This window comes from Macrobrachium rosenbergii, chromosome 4 (genome assembly GCF_040412425.1).
Source record: "Macrobrachium rosenbergii isolate ZJJX-2024 chromosome 4, ASM4041242v1, whole genome shotgun sequence".
NCBI classification, from domain to species: domain Eukaryota; kingdom Metazoa; phylum Arthropoda; class Malacostraca; order Decapoda; family Palaemonidae; genus Macrobrachium; species Macrobrachium rosenbergii.
The window spans coordinates 85488354-85511957 of NC_089744.1; the positions used below are offsets into that span (position 1 = coordinate 85488354).

The following is a 23604-nucleotide window of genomic DNA, read 5'->3' on the forward strand; positions in this document are numbered from 1 at the left end:
ATATATATATATATATATATATATATATATATATATATATATATATATATATATATATATATATATATATATATATATATATATATATATATATATATATATATATATATATATATATATATATATATATATATATATATATATATATATATATATATATATATATATATATATATATATATATATATATATATATATATATATATATATATATATATATATACACCGTAAATAACATTATTATTCAACAATAAAAGTCACATAGACGCTTTATGAAAATGAAAATTTTATACCTATGGATGACCATAGTAGTAATAATGCCAATGTTTGTGTTGTATGAATAATCAGTCTATTTTATGATAGAGAAAATAAGGCGTCTGTCACATATTGTGATATATTCATATATATATATATATATATATATATATATATATATATATACAGTATATATAAATATATATATATATATATATATATATATATATATATATATATATATATATATATATTTATATATATATATATATATATATATATATATATATATATATATATATATATATATATATATATATATATATATATATATATTATATATATATAACATAACTACAAACGTCAATATCAATTCAACTCTACCTTGGAAATAATATATTTTCATATATGTTACTGAAGGGGTAATTTTTAGTTGATAATAAGTCCACCGTCCCGTTGGGTCAGGGAGCGACGGACGAGGAATCAGGACTACAGTGACACACTAACACAGTCGGCCACAAATCCATAGTATTTGAGGTGAATAACATCTCCCATCATCTCACCCGTCGAACTCAGGTGTTTTGTTTGGAGTATCCACCCACCTCTGCCATGTTGACCGTGTGAAAAGTTTGTGAAATATAAAATGTCAAAAATATGACTATTTATCACATCAACTGATTCATATAAATCGAAAGCTACAAACGAGAGAGAATATCAGAGAGAGAGAGAGAGAGAAATAATATATTTTCATATATGTTTACCGAAGGAATTTTAGTTGATAATAAGTCCACCGTCCCGTGGGGTCGAACCAGCGACGGACGAGGAATCAGGACTACAGTGGCCAACTTTATTAGTTGTCACTGTAGTCCTGATTTTCCGTCCGTCGTGGTTGGTCAGGGACTAGTATATATCAACTATATATTCGGTAACATATATATATATATATATTTCGGTATATATATATATATATATATATTTGTAGCTTATATTGTATATGAATCACGATGATGTGATAAATAGTCATAACATGGCTATTCAAACGCAAAGCGCACTGGAGAACATGGCAGAGTGGTGAAAAATGAAAATTTATATGATGGGAGATGTTATACTTATACCTCTCTTGTGTTGTATGAATAATCAGTCTATTTTATCCGTCCGAGAAATAACGGGACGGTGGACTTATTATCATAAATTCATATATATATATATAAAATATATATTATTTCCAGTAAGTATATATATATATATTTATATATCTATTGTATATGAATCACGGTGATGTGATAAATAGTCATATATATATATATATATATATATATATATATATATATATATATATATATATATATATATATATATATATATATATATATATATATATATATATATATATATATATATATATATATATATATATATATACATGAATATATCACAATATGGGACAGACGCCTTATTTCCTCTATCATAAAATAGACTGATTATTCATACAACACAAACACTGGCATTATTACTACTATGGTCATCCATAGGTATAAGATTTTCATTTTCACTAAAGCGTCTCCGACGACTTTTATTGTTGAATAATACCATTATTTACGAAGGGAATTTAGTTAACCGTGTGGGAAATGCTCAGTCACGATCTGAGGAAGTAACGACAAACAGTTCACACAGACTGACTCCCATTACAATCCAAAGACAACACAAAATATGCAACCTATATTTCCAGAAGTTACCATTTGTATATGGTTCAGACCTTATCTAACTGAACATTCTTAAGAGAATTGATAATTGTATCCTTGTCATTTATCAGTAACTTCCAGGGAGTACATCGCAAGCATAAAACCACTGTTCTTCACTATCTTAGTTGATTTGCTAATAAAGCAGAATCATCATCACCACAGAGTAACATTTTTCTAACGTTATTTGAAGAATTAGAAGTTTAGATGAAAAACCAAACAGCCAGCAGACATCGTGACTATGAATGACCTTTTTTGTTATGCAAATGACAATGTCAAACTTTACATATATAAAGAAAAATGGACTTTGGTCATAAATCCAAAATAATCCAGTCTCTTAATGCATTCAAAGAAAACGGGATGAGGATTATTATAGAAAGAAGCAAGAGAGAGTGCAGTGCAGTGTTGCGAAGAACGAGTCCAGTGAGCAATTGGAGCGGCTCGGCGCCACCGCATCCCGCAGGAGGCAACAAACAACACACAGCCATCAGTTTCAAGTTTGAAATATTATTGGCCGTGGATCTATAAAAGCGAGATCACTGCAAAGAAGTGTTTCATGTTCGCCAAAGGCTTTTATTGAAACAAATCTTTGATACCACTTGAAAATCCATCGAAACAGGATATACATTTCCCTACGAACAATTAAACTTTTAGTGCAAAGTACATGAATAATGTCATAGAAGATAATAAGTGTTTTATACTTACAGTAAGGTAACTAAAGTATTTTTTTCTTTGATTAAAAAAATTCATCTATAAGTTCCCGCCTGATAAACTGAAATTTTTAAAGCGTGTCTATATAAGACCTAGATTTGCATTCTGGTAACTGGAAAAATTTTGAGCCTCCAACTTTTCCAGAAAGCACATAAAAAAATGTGAAGAACATCTTGAGTTTATTCTTTCTCTCTCTCTATACGGAGCTACAGTAGAACTGGTTTTATTTTTAAATGTGGTACTCACTGGTAACCTGACTCACTTCTGCCGAGGTTATTTAGCGCTATGCGGTTGAAGCGAATATCAACAATAATAATCAAAACCAATATCATCACCATCTTAAAAGGTGATTGGGGTCGGCACACCACAGTAGAATTTGTCATCCACTTGACTCTACCTAATTTGAGGGCGCTGAACCCAATTCTGGTGGATAACATTTTCTATTTTTTTGTGAACCTATTACAGCTAAATCCAAAGTTTCACAATTTTGCGTCCTGTGCCCAGTCTATTAATAAACATTTTATTGGAATATAATGGGAAAACAGTGTACAAGGCCAATAACACAAAGCTAAATATCCTTTATCGTAATGATATAGAAGTGCAGTTTGATAGCACAGCATATGGACTAGTAAACTGGCTTAAGAATGTATTTTTGCTAGTAGCCTGCTATAGCTAAATCAAAATTTTTAAACATTTCGCAGCCTGCGCCCAGTCTACTAACGTACATTTCAATGGAATGTAATGGGAAAACAGTGCAAAAGCCATTAAAACAAAGCTAAATATCCTTTATGATAATTATATTGAAGTACAATTTGATAGCAAAGCATACGGACTAGTAAACTGGCTTAATAATCTATTTTTGCTAGCATTGTAGCCTGTTATAGCTAAATCAAAATTTTCAACTTCACACATATCCTATGCCTAAATTATTAATGAACATTTTAATAAGATATAATGGTGAAACAGTGCACAAAACCAGTAAAACAAGAACAAAAATTCTTTATGATGATCGAAGTGAAGAATTTGATAATAAAACATATGGATTGTTAAACAGGATTAAAAATCTATTTTTATAAACCTCTTATCCTTATCTTAAACTTTCCCCATCCTTTGGTCAGGGTATCAAAGAATGTTCTTCATGAAATACAATGGGAAAACATGCTCAAAACCATAAGCTACCATAAATGAAATTATTTATAATATAATATATATTGATATGCAATGTGATAGCCAATCTCATAAACTATTAACTTGGCTTAAGTATCATGTATCGTCGCCTGCAGTTATGTTTGCCTTCAGCTATTATAATTAAGATCTAAACACATTCCAGAGAATTTACAGAAGCAAGTGCAAGATTGTACTGAAAATTTTATGAAGTACAACGGAAAGACCCTGTATAAAATCACTGAAAAAGAAAGAATTAAGATAATAATATTCAACTGCAGTGTTATAGTAAAGTATATACACTATTAACCTGGAAAAGTGTTCAGGCCTGTTAAATATGTCTATCATATTTTTCCCTTCAGCTATTATCATGAGTATTGAAGCGCTGTCCAGAGCATTTACACAAGCCAGTACAAGACATTTCTACTTTTCGACATCCATATCTGCGTGTAACACACATTTCAGTGCAACTGCATCTAATTAGATTTACGAGTAGACACGACACTGGCACTGACTCAAGAGTTAATAAAACTGGATTCATTTGACTATTTACTAGCTTCCAGCCACATACGTTGGGTTTTGGAATTGTTGGATAGGGTTCTGTTGCTTTAAGCCATATTGAAGCCTGAAGATGCGCTCTCACGATGTGATGCCGTAAAGCATCACTTGTTGGTGGAAGACGTTCTTGAGTGACTCCTTTAGAGAACAAAATAGCTCTTGCTTTATCTGTTGGCATAGCTTCAGGAACCTTGTACAGCAAACACACAAATCTTTCCACCTCGGCCAAAGATTCCTTTGATATGGGATCTTTCCCAAGGCCTAACAGATGTGGAGGATGATCCAGGTATACTGGTAATGCTGTCCTCTTTGTATGTCCAAACAAGATTGATGTGGTGTCCGAACCAATGACGGCATGCAATGACAGCAGTCCCTTTGCTGTTTGCTCTTCTTGCAAATTCCACCTTGATACAATGTCTTTCACAGGGATATACTTGGGTGCTTTGCTTGTTCCAGCTTTCATTATTACTTCTTTTTTTTTTATTGTACCACTGTGTTATAAGGAGTAACATGACATCAGTATCTCGAGACTACGACAGATGTGGGTGACTCTGTGTGGACACAATGTAAGATCATTCTGGTGTCAGCTTCTTCTTGATTCTTATTACTTTTAAGACAGCTGAGATCTAATTCAGCATGACTGCAGAGAACATTATCAACCTTCAGAAGATCGCCAGCAGTAACCACGCAATTGTTTTCTGGAGCATATGTAATCAGTTCCTGAGAAAGAAAATGAGCAAGATCAACTTTATTCTTTTTGTCTTTTGGAGCCTGTGTGCGTAGCTTTATAGATTCCTGGTTAAATTTGTCAAACACCACATCAATACGGAAAAAATGTGACCATACTGAAAAATTCTAGCATTGAACAGTTTGGAGAAATCACCAAAGGTACCAGCCATAAGTTTGTGTGGCTTATCGAGGGTTCCAAGTAGTGCCTGGCCATCACTGACCAAGGTAGAATCATTAGTTACATCAAATTGGTCAGAGCAAGGTACACCGGGCAACAGTGCATCCGTTAACAAATGCTTCTGACCACTTCTCAAATCTCCACGTGTTTCTGCTGGGGACAAAGGCACTGGTAACAACTCGTGCTTCAAGATTTCATCTACTGTAGGTTCACATTTCTTCCAGCAGCAGATAACAAGTCTTTGTAGAACAGATCTATTCACTTTCAAGGCTTTTTTTTTTTTTTTACAAGCTGATTTGTTCACTTCACAGAGCTTGGAAAATGTTGCCGGAACGTTCCTTTTCGTTGGATTATGAAAAATTTTTGTGTTGGGAAAATCCTCAGCTAGAAGTTATCTCTCTCTGACAAAAGATTGAAGCTGTTCCTGTCCAAGAATCTGTACATTCAATAGTGATTCCTCTATTTCTTCAGTTGCTTGGTCTTTGGTTGCTATGCTGACCAGTTTATCTGTTGCACCCTCAGCGAACACACCAAAAGCCTGCAATTTCTGAACAATTTTAAACTTAGCCTTCGTGTCCTGGTGGCGCCTCGCAATACCTGATTCTTTATGAGCTATGCTTTGACTAAGGTCAGTTCCATACATTTCTTTGGTGTCTTTTGCAATCTCTGATCTGTGATGAAAGGAGAGAGCCCACCTTGAATGTGCTGTCAGGTTTTTGGTAATTCCAAGTATCCCGCCACCTTTTTTTCCTATCGCGATCAACCACTCAAGACTCTGATTAGGAGACACCTGGTTGAATTTGCTTTTCCTTATTTTTACTACAAAATCCCCATTATTACTAAGTTATTATAAATCTTTTCAGTTATGCCACTACAAAACAAAAAAATCTGTAAAATCATTCGAATGCAGTGGAAGTACTAAAAAAAAAAAAACTGCCAAAATGAATGTTCACTATAGATATATAAACATGACATTTAGTTTCGACAATATTCTTCAAATGGCGATTGGAATGAAAATTCTACCGCTCAATCAGCCGCCAATTTGTTTTGGCTCTTACGGGGGGTAAAAAACAAAAAATAGAAATGTTATCCACCAGATTTGGATTCAGCACCCTCAAATTATGTAAAACCAGCTGAATAACAAATTTTACTAAAAAATGCCGAGTCCTTCATTACAAAGACCGCTTTTTGAAACTGGGACCTAAAATTCATCAATGGCTTTCGGTAGGCAGTGGCTAGTCGTTGTTACGATTCCTACTACTACTACTACAACTACTACTACTACAACTATTACTACTACTACTACTACTACTACTACTACTACTACTACTACTACTACAATAATCATCATTAATATCCTTATATCATAACAAAGAATGTCTCTATGAATGGTTAAGAGTGTCATTAATAATAATAATAATAATAATAATAATAATAATAATAATAATAATAATAATAATAATAATAATAATAATAATACACTCTTTTAGGGACTAGTGTAGTTTATTCTGTAAACTGTTATCACTACCTTGGCCACCTCCACTCATACAATCGCCATAACTACGTCCCTCTGTATCTACAAAATAAAAACCGCTAATAGAACCTCTATTACTACCACCACCACCACCACCACAGATGCTAACAACCCCGGTGCAGAAGAAAGGAAATATTTCATGGCCCCATACTAAATCCTGTAGTAGATGAATCATAGGTCCCTCCCCTTTACTCAGTCCCGTAGCAGATGCAAAATATTCTATGTCCCTTTACACGTTCCTGCAAGAAGTGAAAAGGTGTCATTCCCCTTCTTCAGTTGCTGCAGGACCAATGAATATTTAATTTTCTTCTACTGTACAGTACATACCCCTTCCTACAGGAGAGGAAATATCCACTATTTCCACATTCCAGAAAGAGAGAGCACCTTCTCACACTCGCACAGGAGGGAACATATCCTCTTTTTCACTCATTCTTGCTGAAATGAAACTTTCTCCCTTTCAATCTCTCTTGCCTGAATGAAAGCATCCTTGCTGGAATGAAAACTTTCTCCCTTTCACTCCATCTAGCCAGAATGAAGGCATCCATCCTTTCTGTCACTCAACTTGCAGGAGGGATAGATAATCACCTGCTCCTCACCTTGAAATAGTGGCGGATCGAGGGAAAGCATCGTAGTCAGCGTAAGGTCTCCTGGTGGGGTACTCCACTGGAATCACTGTGATGTAATTCTGGCCGGCGTCCGTCTGGTGGCCTCCGATACCAGCCCCGTCCTCCTCCTCGAAACCATAGTCAGACATTTTCCCCAGCGGCATTGGCTGATTCAAGACCAAGAACAAGGAGATTGAAAGAACAAAAATTAGTTTGGGTTGTCAGGAAATATCTTTTATTCTCAATTTTCTTTTTCTTTTTAAATGGCAAGTGGAAAGGGGAAAGGGCCTTAAATGCAAACGTTTTTTTAAAAGTGTCATTATGCATTCCAGCTAAGCAGTCAGGGTTGTCTGATTTTTAAATGTTTTATGTACAATTTTCTAGTGTTTTATATATATATATATATGCATATATATATATATATATATATATATATATATATATATATATATATATATATATATATATATATATATATATATATATATATATCGATAGATAGCTAGATATAATGTGTGCGTGATTTTGCGTATTCCTAAAAGGTCATTTATTAGAATAACAATAGAAGAGTTTTTGTATATATAATGCTATATATATATTGTATATATATATATATATATATATATATATATATATATATATATATATATATATATATGTATATATATATATGTATATATATATGAGACCAACTTGCATTAAAAGCGAAAATTACTTTACTTGATTGATACCCAGGATCCACTCTTGCCATTCATTATCAATAACTGTTCGACCGGAAAGTTGAGACGATAACAACACAAGCTTAAACCCTTATGTGCCTATTCGCCAGTTTTATATAAAAGGTCAACGAAAATGCATTTTCATACAACTAGATGTTTATAAGACAACTTGGAAGCACAAAACGACCATCGATATGTACAATAACAAACTGAGAACGGCACAATCATTCTCATTTAACAGTACGATAACAAATATCAAAACATCAACATACGAGACCCATCCATTGATGCCATAGGCGAGCAGGGAACGACACCGACAACAATGACAGGTCGTCAATATTGATGCTACTGCTTTCATTCGTTTCCCTGCTTAATTTACTGCTGTTACTGCACTTGCTGAGCCGGCTATCCAGACTGCTTTCTCTGCTAAACATGCTGTCACCTCCACTGTTGGTTTCCTTTGCAATTCTGCTCAAAATACTGCTCTCTAACGATCTGTCCAGATAACTGAGCTCGTCATCATCCATTTCGTTTCCTCTAGCGTCCATTTATTCCCCAAGGCACTTTCTATTCAGTAACCAAAAGGCGCCTTTTTCATAAAACTCTTAGGCTATCTTTTTTCTCTTTTTTGCATCCACAGAATTTTATTATCATTGTCATAATCATAAAGACATTAATCTGTAATGGTTAAGTTGCCATAGCATGAACAGATACAAAACAAGCAATGAAGTATGTGTGTATATATATATATATATATATATATATATATATATATATATATATATATATATATATATATATATATATATGTATATATGTGTGAGTGTGTGTATATGTGTATGTATGCATGTGAGGGCGTTATTTCTTGCAATTCTCCTTCGCTCGCCGGCCCACCTCTCTCTCTCTCTCTCTCTAGTACCGTTTATCACCTGCTTGAAGCCACTCTTTCATAAGAAATTTTGGGACATATGACTGACCTAAACATGCTCAAGCTGATATAATTATTAGGTTAAGAACTTTTGTGAAAAATCATTGTTTATTGTCTCCCCGCCCCCTCTCTCTAATATATATATATATATATATATATATATATATATATATATATATATATATATATATATGCGTATATTGTGTGTGTACGTATTTATGTACATATGTACATATGTAATGCCGAATGTGGTTAACTGGGTATGAGACATAGCAAAATCATACCTACGTAAGCAAAAAGCAAATATAAAAAGTACACTTTCTCTCTCTCTCTCTCTCTCTCTCTCTCTCTCTCTCTCTCTCTCTCTCTCTCTCTCTCTCTCTCTCTTTCACTTTTCTGGCTAAAATTATTTAGGATATTTTTTCTTGTTAATTGCCACTTGTAAAAATAGCTTATATATTCTTAACCACCTTTAATCCAACTACTGACAACATGTTAGGCCCCGGTACTGAGTGCCAGACTACTTTTTTTTCCAAGAAAGAGAAAGACACAAATCTTTCAATGTTTTAATCTAATTACACAAGATTTCTTCTTCCAAGAACACCACAGCACAACCCAAGTCAGAATAATTCGCACAAGTAATCAGAATAATCCACTGACACGGCAACACTAACGCAAACAAACACTCAGCAGTCGGTGCAAAATCGTTTGAGAAACTACGCCATGTAGCCTACTGTAGGCTACAATGTCTTTTAAAATGTGACTGAATAATTCGCGCCTGTGGTTATGCAAGACGCGAAAGTACAAAGGGGCTCTGGTTCGCGACGGACCGCAGCAGCTATTATAGGTCGAATGCACAGCGAAGCTGAGGCTGACTGGGATAATGCGAGCGGAAGTTCCAAACACTCAGCGCGCCCTTCCGCCTAACACCCACCCAGCCGCTCGAGCTCCCTTTCCCAATTCTCGTTACTCTTCTCCCGACCACATCATATCAACTGGGCCGACAGATGGCGCAATCCGAACTGAGCTCTATTATTTCACGAAAGCTTAATAGGTTATAGTTATTGAGAACTGTATAAAACCAAAAAAACGGCTTGGTGAAAGTACAGAATAATGTAGTAGACGACGAAAGAAATAGTGATTGCTACCCAAAAGGCTCTGTGAGATTAGACTACATTGGCGCTAGAATATGTCACCGGATTTAAGTAAAGGCAATGATCTGCTTGGAAACCTTCATTTTTGAAAAAGTGTTAACAAAATGATTACTCTTCAGTAACTTGGATTTAGAGGAACGATGACACACGCACACGCACACACACACAAGCGGATCCAGAAAAATTTCATGGGGGCGCACCAATTTCCATACATATATAAATATATATACATATATATGTATATACTGTATACAGATATATATTATTTCTATAATAGATTTTTTCCAATTTTTATATTTGTCATTTATCTTATTATCTAAATCTTCAATATTATTATTTTGTCATTATTTTTCATGGGGGCACGTGCCCAGGTGCCCCACCCTGGATCAACTAGTGCACTCACACACACACACACTATGGAAGTATTAGTCTGTTTTTTAATACAATGTAGTGAAGCCGTAAATACTTTAAGATTATGTTGACAGTAACGAACATCCCTTGTGACATGTCTTCGAAAACTTAAAAAATGAACTAATGCCGACAATATAAAATGTAACGGGAAAAAACTGAACGTACACTATATCAAATTTCGTTTCCCACTAAAAAAACACAAATCCTTTGTGAGGTTTCTGATAATGTAGGCGAATATACCATCGTTTTGTCTCTGTTATTATTATTATTATCATTATTATTACTGTTGTTATTATTATCGTAGTGTCAGTAGTATTTGTAGTGGTATTATTATTACTGACACCCTCTTCTTTCTATTCCTTTTTTATATCGGCCGGATACCAGAAACTTCCGGTGACACGAACAGTGCCGGCTGCCCGGAAATGAGGAGAGAGAGAGAGAGAGAGAGAGAGAGAGAGAGAGAGAGAGAGAGAGAGAGAGAGAGAATATAATATAGAATTTAGTCCAAATGCCAAGCACTGGGACCTATGAGGTCATTCAGCGTTGAAACGGAAATTGACAGTAAAAAGGTTTGAAAGGTGTTACAGGAGGATAACCTCACAGTTGCACTATGGAAAAAGTGTTAGATTATGGAATGTAAGATGGAAGGAAGAGAATATGAACGGAGGTAAAATAAAAGGAATGAAAGGGAGTGCAGCTAGGGGCCGAAGGGACGCTGCAAAGAACCTTAAGTAATGCCTACAGTGTAGCCTACTTCCTTCATAAAAGAGAGAGAGAGAGAGAGAGAGAGAGAGAGAGAGAGAGAGAGAGAGAGAGAGAGAGATGATTTTTCATTGAAGCACATAATCATCAGAACAAATGTTTTCATGAGAATAATAATGTTATTAATCTTGCTATTGCAGGCAAGGCTGGAAAATGCCTTTACGAAATAACAAATAAAGCAAAAAATACTGATAATAGATTTCGTTGCAATAATTAATTGATGCGCATCATCCCTGATAAACCACGTGTTGATATTGTTTAGCTTTAGATGGTTAACTACACTTATTCTGCTTAATATTTTTGGTGTTATTGATATGATGAAAACCTGGCAAGAGTTTTGATAGGAGCTGAAGTATAATGCAATGGAAATCAGTCCAATAATAATGAGAGCTGAGTAAATAGAAAGAGATGAAGAGTGGCTGCTATCAGAAGAAATATTAACATTCCTTCCCCATGGGAATTCGAGGCATGATGTCCTTCACATCGGCTTGCAAGCAGTTGCAAGAGAAGTGAAAGTTACGAGACACGCGATTCGCTCTGGCATCCTCTGCTAGAGATCAGTCAGTTTTATATTAATAAAAATGCTCAATTAAGTAACGATTGCCTTCGTTTACTGCCCGATGAGAGAAGTGCCACATCTGAACAAAAGTGGCGTCGTGCCTAAAGGGGCCACCTCTTCTCTGCCCCTCTCGCCACTTCATTCAAACAACGAATGATCAAATAATTAATGATTCCAGTCACCAAAGAGTAAGACAAAAAACAAAACAAAAAATTAAATAAATAAATATTCTGTCGTATATATTTCATAATAATATAAAGGCATTTTAGCATTAAAGATACAGATATTTACATACATAAATACACACACACACACACACACACAAACACACACAGACGTCAATGTTTATAAGATACCATCAGCGACTGTAATGAGATTTACATTGGGGAGACGGGTAGATGCATCTCTCAGAATACGAAATGCTCCAGAGTTTGGGGCTTTTCTTACACGTAGGGATGAACGCCGTACCAGAAATTGGAGTGGGGCCGAGCTGGTTTGCAAAAGTAGCTATCCGTACGGAAGGAAGGTACTGGAATCTGCCATCATCAGTCAAACCAGCAATATGAACCTGTCAGGAGGACACTGAAAATCTAGTGTCACCGACGGGTTAATCCTCAGGTCTCTTGTCAAGCAGGTGTCCAGAGACTACGCCCACCAGACTCAACGCAAACGAAATCTAAAGAGGCTCAGAACATAAGGGAACAACATATTTTCCATCCATCCCGGGTCAACGGTCATCTACACACCACCAGCGTCGTACTGCCGCACCTGCATATGCCTTATATACTGTGTATATATATATATATATATATATATATATATATATATATATATATATATATATATATATATATATATATATATATATATATATATATATATATATATATATATATATATATATATATATATATATATATATATATATATATATATATATATATATATATATATATATATATATATATATATACCCTCGTCACATCATTCGTCCATATTTTACCTGTGAATAGGGACACAGAAAAGTGTGTCCGAAATGTATGGTTGCAACATGTACATAGTGTTCCTATGGGCCTTTTATCTTCACAGTATACTGTTGGATTACAGTAAAAGACATTCGATAATATGTATATGTATATATACGCGTATATATGTGTGTGTGTGAATTCTTTGACTTATACAGGCATGACTTTTTATATTCACGAATGTCAACTAAAAAAAGTTAAGTATATCTTAGTTTAACCAGACCACTGAGCTGATTAACAGCTCTCCTAGGGCTGGCCCGAAGGATTAGATTTATTTTTACTTGGCTAAGAACCAATTGGTTACCTAGCAACGGGACCTACAGCTTATTGTGGAATCGAACCACATTATAGCGAGAAATGAATTTCTATCACCAGAAACAAATTCCTCTTGTTCTTCACTGGCCGGTCGGAGATTCGAACTCGCGACCAACAGAGTGGTAGCTGAGAATGGAACCCGCTCACCCAGCGAGGAACTACGAATGTCAACTAATAAGTACCGCTGAACCCCGAATTCACTATATCTTGTAGATAACTTTCATCCAAGGGGAATTATCATCTAATCACTCCTGCGCCGGCCAGATTCGAACCGTGGCCTGGTGTAGAAACAACAGCAGACAGTGACTTGGACTATCCGGCCAGGATTCGAACTTAGGCTGGTTCGAAAAAGCGATAGACAGATTTTGACCCCCAGTCTCTGATTCTGGCCTGCCCCGAGGCAATTTTTAATCATAATTCCCCTCGGGTTAAATTATTCCAAAGGTATAATGAATTCGATAATAAGCGGTATTTTTCGCTTTATGTATATATGTATATATATACATATATATATATATATATATATATATATATATATATATATATATATATATATATATATATGTTTTATATATATATGTATATCTATCTGTCTATCTATCTATCTATCTATCTATATATATATATATATATATATATATATATATATATATATATATATATATATATATATATATATATATATATATATATATTCAACAGGCGGAGGTTTCTCAAAACCCAGTAATATAATGAAGACAGGGAAGGGAAGCACACCAACAGGTCAAGAGAGTCATATTTATTCAATTGCAACGTTTCGAGGCCAACCAGCAGCATCATTTTCAAGCTACAAGTAATAATACCTAATTAGTACAATAAAATTAAGTGACAAATATTAAAATACACAATATAAATTACATTAAAACAAGCGAAGTTAAAAATATGAATAAGGACCAACCGTTGAGTATGGAGGCAGCGGAAGGACTGACCAGAAACGTAAACAGTTCACGAGAGATAAAGAGGTGTAGACGTGGCATGGGTGTTCAGTGTGGGGACCAGTTTTTTAATAAACAATGATTCATTAATTGCTAAACGTTTGTGATTAGAGGCTCTGCCCAAAACCTTAAAGTCTTTTTACTGAATAGAATGTTTGCATTTATCGGCATGATTCCTTATGTTGGAAAATTCGGGATTTGAAAGTTTAGTGCCAGTTCTATAGCTGACAGCTCTATGACTGTCGATTCGGACCTTAAGTAACCTATGTGTCGATAAAGAACTCCGATCTCTAATATCCCGTCATCTCCCTGCCGTGAAAATCAAAATGATACCCACAAACCCACTGAATATCGGTAGCCTTTTCAGCTTCAAAGACCGTCTGGATCCTTTAATGACCTCTTGTGTTATTTATAAGTTTACTTGTCCTCGATGTAATCAAGGAACCTATATTGGTTCGACACATAGATTACTTAAGGTCCGAATCGACAGTCTAGAGCTGTCAGCTATAGAACTGGCACTAAACTTTCAAATCCCGAATTTTCCAACATAAGGGATCATGCCGATAAATGCAAACATTCTATTCAGTACAAAGCTGCCTCCATACTCAACGGTTGGTCCTTATTCATATTTTTAACTTCGCTTGTTTTAATGTAATTTATATTGTGTATTTTAATATTTGTCACTTAATTTTATTGTACTAATTAGGTATTATTACTTGTAGCTTGAAAATGATGCTGCTGGTTGGCCTCGAAACGTTGCAACTGAATAAATATGACTTTCTTGACCTGTTGGTGTGCTTCCTTCCCTGCCTTCATTATATATATATATATATATATATATATATATATATATATATATATATATATATATATATATATATATATATATATATACATATACACACCAAATGCCTCAAGACTGGAAGGTTATTTGTGACAAAATATAAATTTCTGAAAGCTGGATTAGCAGAAAAAATATAGTAACTCATTACTCATAATGCAGCTTTAGTTTGAAATTGTTAGATAGCATGTCTAATGTGTCTGAAACTGTTCCTGGCAAAGTGAAGTGATTATCTTTCATATCAGATACAGAGGGTTGATGCACATAAAATTATTCCAGGATTCGAAAAGACACATCTTTGAGGACAAAGCTTTTATATATTACGATCATGAACGATCGAATTCCAACGGTACATTAAGTATTCGTATGACTTAGAACACCAGAGTCTGCTGATATACATTTCTAAACTGAATACAACTACTGGGTTGTGGTCAATCACACGCAGAGAAGTTATATTACTCAGTGAGTCCTTGAACACCTTTGATGCATTTGCTGTGTTAACCTCTCTGTGAAGTCTCTGTTGACCAAAGTCAGAACGAGATCGCTAGCGATTAGTAAACCTTGTTTGGCTGCAGTAACGGTTGAGCACGGCACAGGGCAACCAATCTCATCCCCCCAACCCTTGTTGAAAACTTTGGTGTTCACCCAAGTTTTCAACAACTAACTCAACCGTTACCTTTTATGGGGAGGAATATATATATGTATATACACACACATACATACATACATATATATATATATATATATATATATATATATATATATATATATATATATATATATATATATATATACATACATATATATATATACATACATACACACATACACATATATATATATATATATATATATATATATATATATATATATATATATATATATATATATATATATATATATATATATATATATATATATATATGTTCCTCCCTATAAAAAGGTAACGGGTTCAGGTGTTCACCCAAGTTTTCAACAAGAATTGGGGATGAGATTGATTGCCATGTGCCGTGTTCAACCGTTACTGCAGCCAAACAAGGTTTACTAACCGCTAGCAATCTCGTTCTTACTTTGGTCAACAGAGACTTCACAGAGAGGTTAACACAGCAATTGCATAAAAGGTATTTAAGGACTCACTAAATAATATAACTTCTCTACCTGTATGTATAAATGGATGTATGTATTTATGTGTGTATGTGTGCATGTTCCACATACACTCTGAAACACATTGAGCAATTTTAACCAAACTTGGTAAAGATATGACTTACTATCTCGAAAAGAACACTGTGGGTGTAAGACATCAATGGCACCAAAGGGGTGTGGGTTGGAAAGAGAGAGAGAGAGAGAGAGAGAGAGAGAGAGAGAGAGAGAGAGAGAGAGAGAGAGAGAGAGTAGAGGCGGTGTTAGGGAGAAGAAAGAGGGAAAGAGACAGGGAGGGTTGGAGGGAGAAAGAGAGATAGAGAGGGAGAGAGTAAGAGAAAGTGGGAAAGGAAGAAGAGAGTGAGAGAGAGAGAGAGAGAGAGAGAGAGAGAGAGAGAGAGAGAGAGAGAGAGAGAGAGAGAGAGAGAGAGAGAGAGAGAGAGAGAGTAGAGGCGGTGTTAGGGAGAAGAAAGAGGGAAAGAGACAGGGAGGGTTGGAGGGAGAAAGAGAGATAGAGAGGGAGAGAGTAAGAGAAAGTGGGAAAGGAAGTGAGAGAGAGAGAGAGAGAGAGAGAGAGAGAGAGAGAGAGAGAGAGAGAGAGAGGGAGAGGAAGTGGGAGAGAGAGTGAGGGGAGAGGAAGTGAGAAAGAGAATAGAGGGGGTGTTATGGCAAAGAGAGAGAGAGAGAGAGAAAGAGTAAGGGCGAGAGGAAGTGAGAGAGAGTAGAGGGGGTGTTAGGGAGGAGAGAGAGAGGAGAGTTAGAGAGAGAGAGAGAGAGAGAGAGAGAGAGAGAGAGAGAGAGAGAGGGTGTTAGAGGGGTGTTAGGAGAGAGAGAGAGAGAGAGAGAGAGAGAGAGTGAGAGAGAGGAGGTGTTAGGGAGGAGAAAGAGGGGAAAAAGAGAGAGAGAGAGAGAGAGAGAGAGAGAGAGAGAGAGATTTTATCCGTTGCCATTCAGAGTTTTCCTGGGCAGTGCTGGGCTGTCAGCTAGCATGTATATGACAATGGATGTACTGTATGTGTGTGTGTGTGTGTATGTGCCAGAATAACTCTGAAACACATTGAGCAGTTTCAACCAAACTTGGTATACATATGAATTAGTATCTGGAAAATAATGCTGTGGGGGTAAGACATCACTGGCACCAAAGGGGAGGGGGTGACATGTAAAAATAACCAAAAACGACAGATATTAGTGCCTAATCCATAGTTTTCCAGGTTTCTGAGATGAATAGTGACACTCCCAATGCTGTTTAAGTCCAAGTTCAACCCCAATATGAAGCCGGGGTAAGAGAGGGGTGACATGTAAAAATTACCAAAAAGACAGATATTAGTGCCTAATCCATAGCTTTTGAGGTTGCTGAGATGAATAATGACACTCCTGATGCCCTCTAAGACCAAGTTCAGCCCAGATAAGAAGGGGGTGAGAAGGGGGTGGGGAGGGGTGAGATGTAAAAATAACCGAAAACCACAGACATCAGTCTAATCCATAATTTTCAAGATTGCTGAGATGAATAGTGACACTGCCAATGCCCACTAAGTCCAAGTTCAGCCCCGATAGGAAGGAGGGGAGTGAGAAGGAGTGGGGAGGTGGTGACATGTAAAAATAACCGAAAATGACAGATATTAGTGTCTAATCCATAGTTTTCGAGGGTGCTGAGATGAATAATGACACTCCTGATGCAATTCAAGTCGAAGTTCAGCCCTGATAGGACAGGGGGGATGAGAAGGGGTGAAAAATAAAATGTCAAAAATGATAGATATTATTGTCTAATCTATAGTTTTTGAAGTTGCTGAGATGAATAGTGACACTCCTGATGCCCTTTAAATCAAGTTCAGCCCAGATATGAGGGGAGGGGTGAGAAGGGGTGAAAAATAAAATGTCAAAAATGACAAATATTAGTATCTACTCCATAGTTTTTGAGATCAGTGAGATGAATAGTGACACTCCTGATAACCTTTAAGTGCAAGTTCAGCCCCGATAGGAAAGGGGTTGAGGTGAGAAGTGGTAATATGTAAAATGTAAAAAATGATGGGCAATGTAATTGAAGCAACTATCTTAACTCTTAACAGGAGAGAGAGAGAGAGAGAGAGAGAGAGAGAGAGAGAGAGAGAGAGAGAGAGAGTTTATCGGCAGTTGTCATTCAGTTTTCCTGGGCAGCACTATGTCAGTCAGCTAGTATATATATGAATACATATACATATATATAAATAATACATATATATCTATATATTTTATATATAATTATATGTATATATATATGTATATAAACATATGTATGTATTATATATATATATATATATATATATATATATATATATATATATATATATATATATATATATATATATCTATACACACACATATATATACAGTATATATATATATATGTATATATATATACATATATAATATATATATATATATATATATATATATATATATATATATATATATATATATATATATTCATATGAATAAACTCGACCTTATTCCCTCTTAAGTATTTCCAGATGAATCTTAAGAATACTCACGTCACGGACGGATGAGTTCTTTACATTTTTTAAGAGCTGCACATCCGAGTAACGTTTCGGTAGACCGATGTTGTCTAGATAATCTTTCTTTGATGTGATTATCCTTCACTATAATAGATTCGTGCTTTAAACATGTTAAGGCAAGGCGCAATATGTGTTTTGCAGAGCTTTGTCAGTTTTCTTCGTAAAGTTAATGCTCAATCCAGAAGTCTCAAATGAAAAACATTTGTGGCAACCATTTTGTAAACAAAGATGGAAGCCTTTGGCATCGTGACAAAAAGTTTCTATCATTGGTACTTTTCACTTCCAAAACTATCATTCATCCTGCCTTGTTATCTCGAATACATAAGTTATATCAATTCCCTCACATTGCTCATCTAATTATTCCTCAACAGTGCACTGTAAACAAACAGTTCAATACGGTGCTTTTAAAAGGCCAGGGCTCATCCAATGTTTTTCCGTGAAAGTTTATGCTTAAGAATCCTCCATAAAGGTCTTGGGAGCTTTGAAAATATATTTTTTCGATCATCGCTCTCAACAAGAAGAGAAGCGTTTTTCTTAATATCTCTTTAACTGTTTCACTGAATCCGATAGATCGTTTCGTAAGTTAGCCTTCAAATGCGGATTACCGATATTCTTAAACGGATGCACTTCCATTCGCTTTAAAAATACCCATTCCATATCCGATGGTTGAATACATGCGAATAATCACTTATTTCTCTCCTGCCTTTGAATATGCGATCCCTTTGGCAGAGATACGTCGATAAAGGAACTATTTTGAGGTAACACATGTAGGTCAAATAAGTGGAGGCTGCAACCGTCTGTAAGACTTACCTTATATTTGGCTGTATGGGCCATTCTCCAGCCACAGATTCGTCATGAGGCTTTGTTTGAAGTGGCTGTTAATGTAACATTTTGCAATATGCTTCTCAGATCTGTCAAGAATCGGTATATCATGAATGATTCGCCACAGCCGTTGCTAAAGGACTGCTGCTGCGCCTGCCAGCTATGTTTAATCAATACCTGCTGGTACAGCAGATACCTCGCGCCACCTAACCCTCATTTCTACTTTTCCTGGGGTTAGCAAGGCTTATTACGCTCCAGATCTGCTGACAGAAGATGTGTCGTTAATTGCAGGCAACAAATTTACGTTAATAAGCCTTGGGAATGAACCATAGCCTTTACGAATCAAATAACACTGAATAAGCTAAAGCATTCCCATTTTCTTTCTGATGTTGCAATAAAATACGTTTTCTGAATCAAATACTTTACAGGTATAACTTTTATATATTGCACTGGTTTAGGAATTCTTTCTTTACTACGGTTTGTTTATGTATTTAATATAAAAACCTGCAACTGCGCTGATTCATATCCACGGAACAAAAACATTTTCTATTAACCAAAACAACTGAGAAGTTGAATATCGGGATTCTCGGAAACGATATGATTAACAGTACTTAGGTTCAGCAAAATATTTACTTTTGTTTCTATGAAACATACTAGGTTTTTCATTGCCTTATAGATTACAAACTTTTACTTTGTAACATGTGGAGAGAACTATGTGACGTAAATAACAATGAATAACACCAATTCTCAGCTGAAAGAATTTATGATTTTTCCTAGTAGGAAGACATTGCATATAATTGCTAGTTAACCTACGTACCTAGTCTTGAGACATTAGTTCTGTAGCCTATATTTTGTGACAAAAGTGACTAACGAATATTATTAATTAATACTATAAATCCAACTAAAAGAGGTGGAAAGATGCGTTGTTAGCTTAATATTGGTAGGTGCATAGATGATAAGCATCCTAAATAAATGAACGTAAAAATATTAATATACATCTGTACATATGAAAACTATGTACATATTGTATATATATATATATATATATATATATATATATATATATATATATATATATATATATATATATATATATATATATATATATATATATATTTATATATATATATATATATACATATATATATATATATATATATATATATATATATATATATATATATATATATATATATATATATAAGATTTTTCTCAATTAGCATTAACATTTTCATACTACAAAGCGATATATATTATACCTGCATACAAGATAATAAGAAAATGACAAGTGAAAATTAAATTTCATTAGTTCACCCCTACCTCAAAAAATAAGTGTTACTTACCATTCCGCTCAAAAGAGTTTTCTGTATCTTATAGAACAAATTGAAAATCATCGGCAAATTATGAAAACAAAGGGAAAATGTCGGCCATCTAATCAAAAGCGCCAAATTACCTTCGGAGATGTTAACTCAAGCAATCACATCACTGAAATAGTCAATTCCACCACCTGATACTTAAATCAAAATAACCAAAGACTTGTCAAATGTCTCCCGATATTAAACAATCAAAATATGTTTCACTGAATATTTCTTGTGTGAATGAATATTTCTTGTGTGAAGTTAAAAGCTCGATAATATTAGCAAAAATCCAGTGATAACAGCCAAGATCCAGATAGACCTCCCTTGTCTCAAAGTCACGAGGGACTGCTGAAATATTTCCTCTATACCGTAAACTACTTCAAGAATCAAAATGGGTCTCCGTGCTCTGTAAGAACGCTGTCAAAGAAACGTTCATGAGATTATTTTTATTGTTTTATATATGTGGGTCCTTTAGCAAAGTTTTGATGTTGCAGTTTCGAGAACAGGTGTGATCTTTAATTTTCTGTGTTGCTTGAGATTGAGAAGCATGGTACTGCTTGAGAAGCATGATATAATTTGCATTAATCTAATTTCGTACATACGTAGTTTGAAGTAATAATTGCTTAGTAACATGTTAGCGAAATTTTGTTATATTTGTTTGTTTGAAAGCGTGACAATATGATTTTATCAGAGGTTTTACGCAATCTGTTTATTAGAGATATTTTTAGGCTGGTGAATTGACCAGGTTTGTGTATCACCTGCAGGTGGTAATGATGTGTAGCCTAGATGCCAGCCTTGTATATTAGTCAGAAAGCGAGAGGGACACTACAGTAGATTGAAGGCAAGCCTAATCTCACATCCCAGTCGTGTCATGCAGAAAGGAGAATAGTGTTTACAGTTCAACGGAATTTTTTTTAGTGCTTGCTGTAAGAACACTTTAACGAGCTATGATCGGCCAGAAGAGAAACACGTAGCGCAAAATGTTGTAAATGAATTCTATAGTCTTTGCTGTTTACTTTATTATTTTAAGTACACCAGTTATGAAGTTCAGGCCGGAGTTCCGCTTTAAACATTGTGTGACATGGTTTCACATCCATGATTTTAGTGGCAGTGATTCGTTGGGATTGTTTACCGTTAACAAATGTTTGAGTTGCCTCCACTTCAGCATGGCGATTGTCAACGCGTAATTTATGAAATCATTTTCCTTTCCTATAGTTCTCCTCCCCGCAAATCTTTCTGATGCAGTGTCGAGAAAAAAGATAAAATTCTTTCATTTTCTCTTCAGTTCCAGAATCATTACCCTAATGTAAGTTAATTTCGAAAATAACTTTAGTTTGAAGAAACGTTCTTTTATATGGAAATTAGTGAGATTTTATTGATTGTAATTATACATAGAAGCATGTTAGTTACGATTTTCTTTAAGTGGTTTTACGCAATCTGTTTATTCAGGATATTCAAGACTGCCTTAGTTTATCAGCTTTGTGTGACATCTATCTGTGGTAATTTAAGCGTATACCGGAATCATCGACTACTACAGCAACTACGTAAAAGCTAAGGAGGAGAGAGAGCAGCAAAGTAGGTAGAACAGATAAACGGAGGGCAGAAAGAATTCCTGGAAATCTCCTGGTCATCACAAGCAGAAAGAACACTGTGTTATACTTTAAAAGAATTTATTTTAGCATAAGCTGGCGTAAGGTTCAAGAAATGTCAAAAATGAAAAACTGATCCTTTACTATTCTCGACAGGTGTTTATCGCTGCGTCCATACGAAGGTTGTGTTTGTTAACAGGCATAAAAAGACATATATAATGCATTACAGAACATGTAAAAGGCAGGTATATATGTCGGCAGACAGGCCATACAATGGTGCATACAATGAGATACATAAAGAATCTGAAATATCAACAAGTAACATATATGACGTGATTAATGTACGCATGAAGAGAGAAACACAAATACTCCCCCCCAAGACAATGATTAGAAGAGCAATTATTGGATGAAAATAACATTAATCACGCAGACGCTGAGGCAGTCGAAGCGGGCCCCTGCTCTTGGAGAACTGTGGGCATGGGGTGGAACCGACATCTGGGGTTGGCTCAATGTGTTTCCTGGGCCTCCTGGACCCTGCTTTGGTGGGGGGAGAGGGTGTGTCTGTGGGGAGGTACTGGGGGTGAACTCTGGGAACCTGCCTTCTTCCTTGCGTACTTCGCTGTCCAACAGGAATGCTGGCTTCAGCCTGTCAATAGTGATCCAGTCTTCCTGCCCGTGGATGTCGAGGAGGTATGCCTTGGCGGCCCACCTGATGACTCGATGGGGCCACCTGTAGGGCCTGGTTAAGGGTGGCCAACGGGCGTCCACCCTGATGAAGACGTAGGCGCAGGAGTGTAAGGCGGGTGGGCTGTAGGTGGTGGTTCTGTCGGTGAAGGTCTTATGGCAGGGTGCGAACTTCTGTGCAAGTTCCCTCAATCTCGGGAGAGGGGGTGTCGGTGCTGTCGGCCGACGGTGGGAAGAATTCTCCAGGGATGGCCAGTGTCTCCCCATGGACTTTCTCATCAGGGGAGGTGTCGCCATT

General features: G+C 35.5%; 1 protein-coding gene across 2 annotated transcripts in view; it reads right to left on the reverse strand.

Annotated features, from left to right (window-relative positions):
- The window catches only part of LOC136836337 (FERM domain-containing protein 8-like), a 46047-nt gene extending 26102 nt beyond the window's left edge, over positions 1–19945 (reverse strand). Inside the window, exons 1-2 of one of the 2 annotated variants that reach the window (XM_067100516.1) lie at positions 19664–19945; positions 7465–7640 (exon numbers count right to left, since the gene is read on the reverse strand). In XM_067100516.1, coding sequence (XP_066956617.1) covers positions 7465–7640; positions 19664–19687 — 200 coding nt within the window. In that variant the 5' untranslated portion in view covers positions 19688–19945. Of the gene's footprint in view, positions 1–7464; positions 7641–8464; positions 8857–19663 lie in introns of those variants that run through there. The other variant, XM_067100525.1, reaches the window with a different exon arrangement.
- Between the last annotated feature and the right edge of the window lie 3659 nt (positions 19946–23604).